The 13,510-nt window shown below is 49.0% G+C and overlaps 2 protein-coding genes across 7 annotated transcripts in view; one reads left to right on the top strand and one right to left on the bottom strand.

The window, feature by feature from the left end:
* XRCC1 (X-ray repair cross complementing 1) overlaps nt 1-6,217 on the bottom strand; it is a 63,788-nt gene extending 57,571 nt beyond the window's left edge. For 3 of the 5 annotated variants that reach the window (XM_077131627.1, XM_077131626.1, XM_077131630.1), the window contains exons 1-2: nt 6,027-6,216; nt 5,556-5,648 (exon numbers count right to left, since the gene is read on the bottom strand). In XM_077131627.1, the coding sequence (XP_076987742.1) occupies nt 5,556-5,648; nt 6,027-6,077 (144 nt within the window). In that variant the 5' untranslated portion in view covers nt 6,078-6,216. Of the gene's footprint in view, nt 1-5,555; nt 5,649-6,026 lie in introns of all 5 variants that reach the window. The other 2 variants (XM_077131629.1, XM_077131628.1) reach the window with 2 other exon arrangements.
* A 691-nt stretch (nt 6,218-6,908) lies between these two features.
* PINLYP (phospholipase A2 inhibitor and LY6/PLAUR domain containing) lies at nt 6,909-10,952 on the top strand. 2 transcript variants are annotated; one of them, XM_077131620.1, is made up of 6 exons: nt 6,909-6,954; nt 7,237-7,381; nt 8,293-8,409; nt 10,019-10,171; nt 10,405-10,548; nt 10,707-10,952. In XM_077131620.1, the coding sequence occupies exons 2-6, from the start codon at nt 7,312-7,314 to the stop codon at nt 10,859-10,861; spliced, it is 639 nt and encodes a 212-aa protein (XP_076987735.1). In that variant the 5' UTR covers nt 6,909-6,954; nt 7,237-7,311; the 3' UTR covers nt 10,862-10,952. The 2 variants fall into 2 exon arrangements, with proteins under 2 accessions (XP_076987735.1, XP_076987736.1); XM_077131621.1 differs by lacking the exon at nt 6,909-6,954 and having other exon boundaries at nt 6,974-7,381.
* Nucleotides 10,953-13,510: the final 2,558 nt, after the last annotated feature.

The raw sequence follows: 13,510 nt of genomic DNA, 5'->3' as shown, positions 1-13,510 counted from the left end.
TTACCTATAATGAGGCCTAAGAGTTGCTTCCAGGAAACCTCCTTTGTTGCTCAGATGTGGCCTCTCTCTCACTTAGCCCAACTGTGCGAGGAAAATCACTCTCTCTCTACACAGATCATGACATTCAGGGGTGAAAGTCTCCCTAACAAAGAACAAAGGAATGTCAATAATGCAGGATATTGGAAAGAAATGGTAATTAATATTTTAAAACTTTAACATATGTGTGAGACAAGCAAAAAATGTTTACTTGGTACAAAATTTATATTTTGACTAGTGCATTTCCTGATATAATTATGTGGACAGCTTAATCGAATACCATAGTTCTTGGAACCCTGCGTAGGGCATGAGATTTTGTAGGTTTGTCCACAGTGATGCCCAGATAAACCCCAGAGCTATTTGAACCGTGAGTGGAAAAGTATTTGCAGAGTCCCCTAGGGGGAATGGTGAGAAAGGGGGAAAATTCAACTTCCCCAAGTGGAGAATTCTTGATATTCTCACAGGTAATGGGGACAGCCAAAGCAATAGGCTGAGCCTCCAATCTTAGGGTTTGTTCATATGAAACTTAATCCTGCAAAGGTTAGGCTAAGCCTACTTAAAATTAGGCCTAAGAGTCACCCCCAAGAGAACCTCTTCTGTTGCTCAGATGTGGCCTCTCTCTCTCGGCCAACACAGCAAGCAAACTCACTGCCCTTCTCCTCTCTACGTGGGATATGACTCCTAGGAGTGTGGACCTTCCTGGCAACATGGGACAGAGATCCTAGAATGAGCTGGAACTCAGCATCAAGGGATTGAGAAAATCTTCTCAACCAAAAGGGGGAAGAGCGAAATGAGACAAAATAAAGTGTCAATGGCTGAGAGATGCCAAAAAGAGTTGAGAGGTTATTCTGGAGATCATTCTTACACATTAAAGAGATATAATCTGTTTAGTTAAGGCATAACGGAGAAGCTGGAGGGAACTGCCTGAAAATGTGGAGCTGTGCTCCAGTGGCCATATTTCTTGAAGATAATTGTATGACATGGCTGTCGCAGTGTGACTGTGTGGTTGTGAGAGCCTTGTGTCTGATGCTGCTTTTGTCTACCTTATCGATGGACAAGTAAAACATATGGATTAGAAATAAATAAATAATAGGGGGAACAAATGTTAAAATAAATTTAGTAGATTGAAATGCTGGTGATCAATGAAAGGGAGGAGTAAAGGGTATGGTAGGTATGAATTTTTTTCTGCTTTCTTTTTATTGCTTTTCCTGAATTGATGCAGGTGTTCTAAGAAATGATCATGATGATGAATATACAACAATGTGATGATAGTATGAATTACTGATTATATAACAAGAATGGAATGATCATACGATAAGAATGTTTGTGTTTGTATGTGGTTACGTATCATAAATAAAAAAGAAATTGATAAAAAAAAAAAAAAGAAAGTCTCCCTAAGACCGTGGGACATGACTCCCAGGATGAGCCTGGCTCTGGCACTATGGGATCAGTAACACCTTTGGGACCAAAAGGGGGAAAAAGAAATATAACAAAAGGTATCAGTGGCTACAAGAGATCAAATAGAGTCAAGTGGTTATTCTGGAGGTTACTCATACTAGCTTCACTTAGATAGTGCCAATTGCCATGGTATGCTAAAAACCAACCAACATCACTCTTATTAACTCTTAAGAGCACCTAGGGCTAGAACTGAGACTCTGTAAAAGGCTTCATGCACGGAGTTTGCATCCCTGAAACCTACAATTTCCAAAGAGTTCCTAGGCCAGATAAATCCTGAAACCCAGAGGGACTAGCCTCTCCAAGATTATCAACTAATTATATCCTCCTATCCTTTAGTGTCAACACTCAAAATGAAAAAGTCAGAACGGGCATTGCCTAAAGATCCCTATTGATTGGGAGAAGGATCAAAGGCAAGGGAGGAGTTATAACAGAGAAAATAGGATTTAACAAATGAGTACGACTGCTGAATCACAATATTGATATTTCTTCTAGCCTCCAGTGTTTTTGAGCAGCTAGAAGTAAAAATCTGAAATAGTAGAATGGTAGCCCATGAAAAAGTCTGAAATCTGTTCTGTAAATACTTGTTGAAGTGTATTTTGAAAACTACTACTTTTTCTTTTTTTCTTTGTATATATGCTATATTTTACATAAAACAACATTTTTTTTAAGTGGGGTGGAGGGGTGAATGTGTGTACTTGTATGTGTACAGAATAGCCCCGGAAGGCCACAAAAGAAACTGCCAACAGTGGCTGTCTCAGGAGAGATGAACTGGGTGACAAAGGAGAAGGAAGGAGAGGGATTTTCTTTTCCACATATCCCCTTCTGTGTCTTTTGAATTTTGTGCCATATGCATGTAATACCCACTTGAAAAGTAAAGTTAATAAAATCACAATGGTTATACAATGGAATACCATATAGAAGTGAGGATGAATTCTCTCCAATTACGCCCGACATGGGTGAAACTAACGAAGGGAACACTGAGCAAAAGAAGCCACACAGCATGATTCTAGTTGCATCAAATTCAAAAACAGGCAACACAATCAATGCTGCTAAAAGTCAGCATAGTGGTTACCTTTGGCAGTGGGGTAGGGAGAATGAGGACAGGGCACAAGGAGGCTATGGGGGCTGGTCATGTTCTGTCACTTGATTTTGGTGTTGAGAAAATAGGGTTTCAGTTTGTGAGGATTCACTGAGCTGCATACGTATAGATACACTTTCTACATGTATGGTACACATCAAAAAAAACAGGTAAAAACACATTTAAAACATCACAAAGGCAAACCAAGTGATGAAAAACCTCTGAAAAAAAAATCATGTGCCATCTTGCTGTTGAAGATTTCTCCTAAAGAAACCACTTCCAGGGAGGCAAAGAAGTTGTATGAGAACCAACTCCCGGCTATCTCCTCTGGGTCCAGAAACAGGTAGAACAGAGGTCACAACTTCCCCCTCCTAGGAGCAGGTGATGGCCTGACAGCAGAGCCTCCTGTAGCCACCTGGACCAAAAAAGGTGTGTGGGCTATCTGTCAGGAGCAGAGGGCTGAACCTCATGTGACAATATTTGTCTGTTGCATAAGACTGTTTGGAGGAAGAAACACAGGATGGTAGGAAAACCCACAGGTTAGGCCGTGTCTTAGTGTGTAAAAATTTCTGCCTTACCATTGATTTGAAGCAATCAAAATCAGCCTTCAGCAGGGAGTGAGTCACAGCTAATACTGGCAACCACCAGAGGCCATCAGATTTTCCGGAGGGTCTCGGATGTGGACCAAGTTAACAAGCGCTGAAATGCTGGAGGCCCTGCTTCTGCCACTGCCTGCAACAGTGTGTTCTCAACATGGGAACCAGACGGAGCTTGGGTAAATTTAAGTCAGATTCTGTCCCTCCTCTGCTGAGAACCCTCCAGTGGCTCCCATCTTAGCATAAAAGCCAAAGTCCTTGCAGTGGTTTTCCAGGCAGCCCACAAGTGTCTCTTCCCGGGGAGGCCTTCTCTGACCCTCTATTTAAATGAAAACTCTCAGCACTCACCATGGTCCCGTCCCCTGCTGAGGGACTCCCTATTCCTCTCAAACTACTTAATTTCCCTCCACTGCATTCATCATCTGACTTAAGTTTAATTACTGGTTTGTTCATCAATCTTTCCCTACAAACATGGAAGTCCCACAAGAACTGAGATGGTTTTTGTCCTGTGCTGTTCACTGCTATATAAACCCAGCACCTAAAGCAGTGCTTGGCCTAGACAGTGCTGAATAAATATCTGTTGCATAGATGAATGAACAAACAAACAAATGAATCCATTCATTCCTAAGTCTGCCCCTGTACCAACAAGCCCCTTCCGTCTCTGGCTCCACATCTAATCCCTCCTTGTCTCCTGGATGCCGCTCCATGGATATCCCAAAGTCACATCAAACCTGGATGTCCCATCTAAACATATCACCTTCCCAAACTGCCCCCTCTCTGGGTTTCCCATTTCAGTGACAGCTGCACCTTTCCCCTCAGTCTTTCAGGTCACAGAATCCTATGCCTCATCCTAGCTCCTCCTGCTCCCTCACCTTCCACGTACTCTTTCCTGCCTGTCTATCTGCTCTCACTACAACAGGCACAAAGGACTGCACGTGACTTCCCTGGTATCACCCGATCAGAAGAGAGCCCAGCAGCTTTACGTAAACACCTGCATGTTGACAGAGCACTTCTGCAGACATTATGTCACCGAACTGTCACAACAACCCTAGGCTTAGATCTTATTATTCCTAATGGACAGATGATAAAACAGGTTCAGAGAAATAAAACAATTTGCCTAAGGTCACAGAGTGAGCAAGAGAGAAACTTGAATTCAGGTCCCAAGACTAAACTGTAAGCAACCTGTACCTCTTTCAGTTTAAAACATTTGACTCTTGGGCAAGTTGCATAACTTCACTCAGCTTGAGTTTCCTCATCTGTAAAATGTGAACAATAGATCCTAGGTCATGAGGTTTTTATGAGGAGTCAATGAGTTAATTCCTGTGAGGTGCTTAGAACAGTGACTGCCAGGTTGTAACACTCAATAAACGTTAGCTCTCATTTTTACTATGCAAAGGATTCAGGAGATATTTAAATTCCCCAACTCATTTCGAATATTTTGTAAGTCTGTGTTATTTTCTGGGAAGAGAATCCTCAGCTTCTATCAAATTCTCAAAAAAACCTCTGTGACCCCAAAATTTTTTAGAATCAGCAAGCAAGACAGAGAAAGAGAATACGATCAGAATCAAATGCAATCATGCAAGTCCTGCCTGACCTCCCCCATCGCTCCCCCAAATACCCCAACATTCAGAACTAAGGAATGTGGCCCAAATCAAGAAAGCTAGAGAATACAAGGCAGTTGGCAAAGTGGTAAATAACACCAGTACTCAGGTGTGAGTTCAAGTCCTGCCTCTGTCATTTATTGCTAGTGACAACTTTTGTGATGACTGAATCCATATAAAACACCTAGCCAGCAGTAAATGCTTAATATGTATTTAGCTCTCTTCTCCCATAATTTTCTTATCCCTGACAGGAACAGCCTGTTTGGAATTGTGTAACCATTTCAAGTCAGGCCACCCTTTCCTCCCTCAGGTTTGCCTCCCTCTAACCTCACAGGATTGTGGCCTGGATTGAGAGTATGAGCAAAAAGTACTCAGAAAAAACCTGGCCAGCATTTCAGTTCACTTCCCCCCACCCCCATATTTCAGTTTTCCTATCTTGAAAATGGTCGTTGATTGGCTTAGATGCGCTCAGGGACATCTTCCATCCCTGAGCCCACTGATTCACTTTGTTCGGGTTGAGGAAACCGAGACCCAGAAAGCAGGAGCAATCTATTGGGGCTACACACTGATTCCTATGGTTGTCCCTGGCCTAGTCCTGGGGATCCTTCTCTCCCCTCCTGAGGGGTACCAGTACCATGCTGCCCATTTTCCTGGTAAGAAAGCTGAGGCCCAGAAGAGAAAGTGACTCAGCCCTTGAGCCAACTGGCAGTGGGCTGAGTCACTTTCTCTTCTGGGCCTGGACCCTGGGTCTCCAGACTCCTAGTGGGGGGGGAAGGGCAGGGTCACCTGGAGGACCACAGAGATGGTCTTCTCGCCTGCCTTGGCAGCCCGCCATTTTCGGTAAGTGTCCGCCTTGAGGAGGTTTTCTGCACAGTGAGTCTGGGGGCAAGAGTGGAAAATGGAAGAGTTAGGACACGGAACCGAGGGCCAGACCCTCTCAAGACCTTTGCTAGTTGTCAGATAAGCTCCCCATTAATCCCCCACTCCTGCCTTGAATTCCCCCTGCAACCTTTTGCCCTGGAAGTTCACCTAATTGCTCTCCAAGGAACGCCCCTATTCCATTTTTTCTCTCCGGAAGTTCCAGAGATGTCCGGAAATTCCCCTATTCCTCAAGTCTCCGAGGATTCACTTACAGCATCCTGGAAATTTCCACTTGGCCCTTCTTAGATTTCCCTCAAGTTCCCTTTTAAACCCAGAAAGTTCTTGTGGAGCCCCCCTCCCCCTAGCAATTCCCACCTCCCCCACGCTGGCCCTCACCGAGTCCTGGCTGCTGCAGGACACCACATGGCGGAGGCGGATCTCCGGCATGCCAACGTCTTGGACTTCGCGGGGCCTGAAGGCTGAAGGAGGGTCGGGGTTTGGGTGCGGGGAGGGGTTGCTCCTCCGCGCTGACTTCAATGCGCACGCGCGCCGGGCTCGGGCCTTTCAAACTGCGGCGCGCCGGCACGCGCGTCAACAGCGCGCTTGCCCAGTCGCGCCACTCCAGTAGGCGGTGCTGAGTTTCCTAGCAACGAACTTTTCTCTAGTCCCGCCTCTCTCCGGCCACTCCACCCTCTAGTCCCGCCTCTTGGTGACGTATGCACTTTCTGGGCGCCCAGCAACAGGAGCAGCCTCCAAGATTGGTCCCTAGTAGAAATTCGCCATTCTCATTGGGCGATGCAGTCACCACGCATACTGAAGCCTAGAAAGCCAGACAGCAAAACCCGACTTAGAGTGTCATCTGGAGTCTTGGCTTCCGCGGCTGCATCCCACCGTCTCCCCGCCCCTATAAAAGCCTAAGAGCTCTTTCAGGTTATGCCTGAGACCACAAGAGAGTAGGTCACAGATCTAAAACACAAAGCATGCACTCACCCAGCCTACAGTGTTTCCACCCTTGCCTCAGTTTCCCAATATGTGGCCTGTGGGCATCAGTCTCCTACCGCGCCTGGCCCTGGCCGCTGACAAGCATCCCTCTGTTCAGTTCCCGTGTGCAAGCATGCAGCCGTGGGCTGAGTCGGAGCCGGCGATAGTCCAAATACAGAAGCAGGTGAAGGAGAAGGGAAGGGAGACAAGGCTCCCGGGCCCCCGCAGAACGAGCCTGGACACGCTGATGCTCCCGCTGGCGCTCCCAGGTGGGGCCCCACCCATGCTGGGTGCCTCCTTGGAAAGAGAACAAAGGAAGAGGGAATCCCAGACCTTGAAACCGGTGCAACCCCCCCCCCAACCCCCACCCCGGGGAATCAAATACTCCATTCCGACCTTGGGCGTCCAGCAAAGAAAATGGACTGTGGGAATGTGAGAGGAAACAGGGCAGTGACCTTCTGGGTCCTGATGGAAGAAAGAGCTGGAAGTCTAGGCCACTAGGGACCTGTGGAGAAGGGGCTGGACACCAGATGCCCAGGTCCCTTTTGGACTTGGTTCCGCCTCCCGCACCCCAGGGCTGGTGAGGCCTGCCCTGCGCTCTGACCTCAGCTCCTTCTTGCCTCAGGGTGAAGGTTGGCCGGGCCGCCCTTCCTTAGCGTCTTATAAGGGCTGGGGACCCAGGACTGCCTGGTGACACACCATGAGGCCATCGGAGAGTCCCAGGACCTTCCTGCTGGCCTTGGCGCTGCTCTGCACTCTTCTGGGCCTTGGTGAGTTGCTGGGGGCCTGGATTCAGGACACCCCCAGGAAAGAGGGGACTGTGGAAGAGCATTCAACAGGGTCTTTAAGGAGGAAAGGGGAAGTATCTTGAGAGCTCGGATTAATGGAGGAGGCTAAAGGAAGAGAAAGCCTGGAAACCCCAAGGGAAGAAAAGCTCACATGATTGAATCCCTGAGAGGAAGGGGCTTGGTGGGCCCTGATTCTCCTGTACCCCAGGCAGATCCCAAAATAAGACATGAGAATTCTAGGAAGTTAGATAAGAGCAGGACTAGAAAGAGGAATCTAATTTTAAAAACAGAAAAGACCAAGAGACTCCCTTTCTCCCAGGCCACCAGCTCCACTTTCTCCAGGAGACACCTGGGCTTCCCTCTCTCAGGCTAAGGGGTCCATGTGCCCACCCTTCCAGAGGTCATTCTCCCTCCTTAGCCTAGGATGTAGACCCCAGCCTCAGGTACTGCTACCTGAGTTCCTGTTGACTACAAGACCTCCAGTTGTACCTGCAAGGGGGAGGGTCTCAAACTGCAGAATCACCTGTTCCTGAAGCTTCACAAAAGTCCCTGGAAGCCTTCGCCACGCCCCTCCAGCCCCCAAGCGTTCTCAGAGGACCCTAGCATCCAAAGCCCCCAGCCTTGTAATTAGGTATCTAGGTTCTGTGGTGGAGTCGTTTCCTGCCCCTGGAAGCAGCTTGCAGGCATCACCACTGCGTCCCTGTCAGGGCTCTGCATAGTTCTCTGGACAGTTCCTTGGACCAATGCTCCGCCCATGAAAAACCTGGGAGATGGCAGGACCCTCCTTCGTAAGGACCAACAAATTGTGCCCTCTGCCCTCGTCTCCCTCAGGGCCCCGAAGTGGAAGTCGTGGTTCTCAGACCTCGGCTACAGTCCCGCCCTCTCCCCTGCAGGGTGCCCACTAAGCTGTGAGGTGTGTAAGGGCCCCGGGCCCACGTGCAGTGGAAAACTGAAGACATGCGAGGCAGGCAAGGATGCCTGCGTGGTCATCGTGGGGGAGTCCAGCACAAGTAAGAGGGTGGGCGTTGGACCAAAGGTGCCATCAGGGTAGAAACAAGATACCATGTGCTGGGGGGTGGGGGCGGGGGAGATGGTCATCACTGTCGTGGAATGAGTGGCGCAGGAAGAAAATGTGCAGGAAGAGGGCAAGAATATCTCGAGGTGGAGGCAGAAGAATTCAGTGGGGCATCAGAATCCATTGTGGTCAGGGATTTCTAAAAATGAGACTCTCCAATAAGGGAGGAAGAAGTCTATGGGGGAAAGAATGCAGGGTAAATAAAGAGACTATTGTAGATGGGAGGAGGTGAAGGAAGAACATAGGGAGACAGAGAAATGATGAGAAGGGAAGAATCTAATAAGCTAGCGAAAGAAGAGGGGAGAGCCCTGGGGGTGAGGGGCAGTCAAAGGGTCAGAGAAGAGACGATTCTAGAGGAGATGAAGGAATCAACCCAAATCCCCTGGAATCACCCCAGGGATGGTGAGGGTGGCATGGGCTGGAAGAGAACATTCCCGGCAAGAGGAGGAGAGACGGTGTTGGGATTAGGGGAAAGTGAAAAGGACCACCACGATCGGAAGGGGGAAGATAACCACGAATTATCGAACAAATCATTATAGAGAGAAGTAGAGATGGGGCAAGTGCGTAGGCTGGTGAGTAAAATGTAAGGGACAGGAGGTGTGTGACTCAAGTGGAGACCATCCTAGACCTGAGAAGCCATGGGTGGTTGAGATTGCAGGGGAAGAGACCACTGGGGACCTTCCTCACAGGAGTGATAATGGGGCAAAGTGTGGGAGGGAAGACTGTGATGGCAGGTGAGGGGTAACTGAATGCAGGAAGAAACCAGCCCCACTGGAGGGAGAGAGGGAGAAAGGTGGGACTGAAGACTGCGCCCATCCCATCCACCCAGCAAGTGTTGGGGCCTGGGGGACGGATCTGAAAGGCTTGAAGAGACCACCCCAGACAGATATAGGAAAAGAGGTTCTGGGAGGCTAGGAGGAAAAAAACCCTATGGGCTGGCGCCTAGAGGGAAAACCTTTGGATTGGGTTGGAAAAGACCACCATGGGTCGGAGAAGGGGTAGGCTGTGGAGACTGGCAGAGACCACCCTAGACAGAGAGGGGGATAGGTGTTGGGGGAGTGGGGCAGCAGCCCAAGGTTTGTTGGGCAGAACCACCCCAGGGTGTGGGGGGAGGATGAAAGTCTTGGAGGATGGAAGAGACCACACCACAGGGACAGGGGAGTGGCCATACTGGCCTGGCAAAGACAGCAAGGTGCTGGAGGAGAGGATGGCCTTGGGGTGGGTGGGAAGGGACCATGTCAGGCAGGCAGCAGGGATGTTTGCAGTAGAGGACTGCAAGAGACCACCAAAGGAAGACTGGGGCAGGGAATGTAATGAGTAGAGAGAGCTACCTAATAAACCACTCCAAACTGAACCCTAGGCAGACAAGGGGAGATGATTTGGGGAGACTAGAAGAGACCACTCCAGGCAGAGAGGGAGGTATGGATTGAGGAAGCTGGAAGAGACTATCCCAGGCAGTCGCAGGGCAGGGAGATGTTGGGTTACGGGAGACTCGAGGCTAGGGTGGGGTCAGCTAGCGTCGCTGAGCCGGCCCCACCCCGCAGAGGGCCAGCAGTCGGTGAACACCTACAAGTCCTGCATGAAGTCCAGGGACTGCTATTCGGGGTTCGTGTCCACCACCATGGGCCCCAAGGATTACATGGTGTCCAACGCCCGCTGCTGCCAGAGCGACGGCTGCAACCGCGACACCGTGCCCCGTAAGTGCCCGCCCAGCGCGGCGCCGCGAGCAGTTTCCAGCCCCGCCCCAAGAGTCCGCGGTTTCTGGCCCAACCTGCTGCTGTTCGGCTCCGCGGCGTCGGGAAAGCACTTGGCTGGCTCAGAGCTTCCGTGTCCACACCTGTACAATGGGTTGTACAATGTCCCTTAGCATCCGGGGTTGTCTGAGTTCAGGAGAAGGGCTTAAACGGTCACCCCACTCTCACGCCCCCAGCTCCCCAGAACAATCGCACTGAGAACGGGCTCCACTGCCCCGCCTGCATCGCGCCGTTTCAGGAGACCTGCCCCGGGACCCAGGCAGCCCGCTGTGTTGGCCAGGAGACCCACTGCATCTACTTTGCTGGCAACGTGCAGGCCGGTGAGGGGACAGGGGCAGGGGAGCTGGAGGCTCAGACTTCCAGGTACCAGGGGAGGAGGGGGGTCCTTAAGGTGAGGAGGGGGCTGGTGGCTAGGACTCCTGGGTGGTGAGGAATTGGGGCCTGGAGGCTCTGACTCATCTGCAGTCCCCTTTCCTAGGTATCATCAGCCCCAAATTTGCCACTCGCGGCTGCGCTACAGAGAGTGCCTGCTACACCAAGGTTGGGGCGGAGGTGCCCTCCGCCTCCTATCTCTACCTACTCAGCAGAGTAGACTGTGTACCTGCATCCCAGCCCCCCGGCAGGGCTGAGTGAAGAAATGAAGATATGTGGCTTGAGGCCCTCATTTGTCCTCAACCTGCAGCTCCCCAAAAGTCTATCAATTAAATGGGTTAACAGACCAAGTCCTGAGATCTTGTGATGTGACACATCTTGAGGAGGTGGGATGCAGAGAGTAGGGGTCTCAACACTTGGGCATCCCCTCTCCCTCCCCCCTCATCCCTTTTTGAGGAAGAGAGGGAAGGCCCTGCCTTTTATTGATTGCCTCCTGCCAGGTCCCTGTGCTAAGTGTTTTCCATGCTGTGCATCATTTCACCCATGCAACTCTAGGAAGTTGACATTACTGTCACCATTTTACAGATGAAAAAACCGAGGCACAGATTGTGGAAGTCACTGTTCTGGATCAAACAGCTAGGGAGGATCAGAGGCTTGCTGTGCACCCTTGTCTGTCAGACTCCAGTCCTTGATCTTTGGATTTAACTTTCCCCCTTTTCCCTCAGTTTTTGGGTCTGCAAAATGTGGATATCACTAGTTATAACCTCATAGGGTTGTTGTGAGAGTCAAATGAAAGAAAACTTTAAAAATACTTTAAGACAATGTAGGTTTTAGAAACAGTATGTCTGAGTACATAATAATCATCCTAATAGCTGCCACTTACTGAATGATCATTAAACAGTGGCATTGGTCAGGATAGATGAGATTATGCTGCAGTAAAGAAAAGCAAACCTGTAATCATGGTGGTTTAAACAACAAAGGTGTATTGGTCAACTAATGCTGCAATAATGCTGGTTAACAAATCATCCCCAAACTGAGACATTTAACAATAAGCATTTTCTTTTTTGAGAATTTGCAGGTGGCTGAGGGTGTCTCTGCTTCTGGCTGTGAGGTAGCTGACTTGGCTCCAGTTTGGGGCAAGGGTTCAAGTCTCCACCATGGATTTCCACAGTCTTCTGGGATCGGTGGCTACCTGGTGAAAATTCTTCTCATGGCAGATCACAGAAGCTTAAAAGCCAAGTACATATAAGGCCTCCGTTTAGGTCAAGTCTGCTAACCTAACATTCCATTGTCTAAAGTAAATCATATGGTCAAACTCAACATCAATAGGACAGGGAAGTACATTCTCCCTCCAAGGGGAGGAGGAGGGAGTGGATATTGCTGAACAAGTGCCCATTCACAAAAGGTTGCTTTTTCCTTCACCCTACATGTCCAGCACTGTCCATAGGGGGTTTGCTCATTGCAGTCATCTAGCAGCTAACCAGAGCATCACCTAATTTTTATGTGTGGAAGGCAGAGAGTTGGGCATCTTGGTAAAGAGCATAAGTGACCACCACAGTCTCCTAGGGGCTGTTTCTTATTTCATCTTCACAACAACCCTCTGCAATAGGCACGGTTATTCTCATCCCTGTTTTCAGAAGGATCTGAGGCTCCAAGAGGGGATGTCACCTTGGAGGTTACATAGCTAAATAGGGACTGAGCTTAAGGTTTTAATCATTGGGTCAGGTTGTGGGGGGAAAAGAGACCACATCAGACAGAGCAGAACAAGCCTGTATTACTTACCTTTTGCCGCGTAATAACTACTCTAAAACTTAGTGACTTAAAACAACCATCTTCTATTTATATCACGATTCTGAGTGGGCAGTGTGGGGGACCACTGGTTCTTCTGCTGGTCTTGGCTGTGGTCACTAGTGCCTGTGGGGTTCACTGCTAGTCAGCTAGGCAGCTCTGCCTCAGGGTTGGCTGGCTATGGGCTGGGGTGTTGAGGCTGCCTGGGCCAAGTGCTTCTTATCTACCAGGACTTGACATGGCACAGTGGCAGGGGTCCCAAGGGCATCAAGAAAGGAAGCCCTGTGCATGAGGCATTTTCAAGCCTCTGCCTGCATCACAGTTGCACTGATTTACTGGTCAAGCAGATCACATGGCCAAGTCCAGACTCAGGACGAAAGGGACCTGCTATCCAAGGGCATGGATAGAGGGAGGCGGGACAGACTGGAGCACTGATATGACATCTACAGCAATGCCTGAATTTCATATTCTTCTAGATGTCAGCTTCTACTGGAAGTCAGGAGATAACATCAATTCCTTCAATTCATTCATTCATTCAACACTTATCCGTGGAAGGTTTTCTCTATTTGGAGCCCTGGGCTGACTGTACGAACAAGAAATTTACAGGGTGCCCTCCAAAAGCTTCCTTTCTAATGGGAAAGAAGGTCATTAAAAAGAATAAATAAGATAGCTTTGAATGGGGAAAAGTGGGATGAGGCAAATTAAACCAAGATGTTATAGTAATTGATAGAGTGTGCTAAGTTAGAGAAAGTGGTGAGGGAGGGTGCCACATGGAAATTGGAATCTGAAATAAAAGCTTCTATTTACTGAGAGTTTACAATTAGCCTGGCACTTGCTAAGTGTCTTCCGTGTAACAACTTATTTTATCTTTACAACAGTTCTGGGACGCAGGTTCTCTTAATGCCATATGATACAGGAAATTGAGGCACAGAGAAACGGAATACTGCTGAGGTCATTCATACTGCTATGAGGTGATGGAGCCCAGGCACAGCTGGGGTCCCTCTGAGGGATTTGTGTGTGGGCTCCTCAATAGGGGGAGTCAGGAAGCTCCTTCAGGACAAGGCTGGAAGGAAGGAGGGTGAAACTGTTTGATTTGGGGAAAGTTCAAGCTGCAATTCATCT

The sequence above is a fragment of the Tamandua tetradactyla genome, chromosome 16 (assembly GCF_023851605.1).
Source record: "Tamandua tetradactyla isolate mTamTet1 chromosome 16, mTamTet1.pri, whole genome shotgun sequence".
NCBI lineage: Eukaryota > Metazoa > Chordata > Mammalia > Pilosa > Myrmecophagidae > Tamandua > Tamandua tetradactyla.
This window is presented reverse-complemented; position numbering and strand designations above follow the sequence as displayed.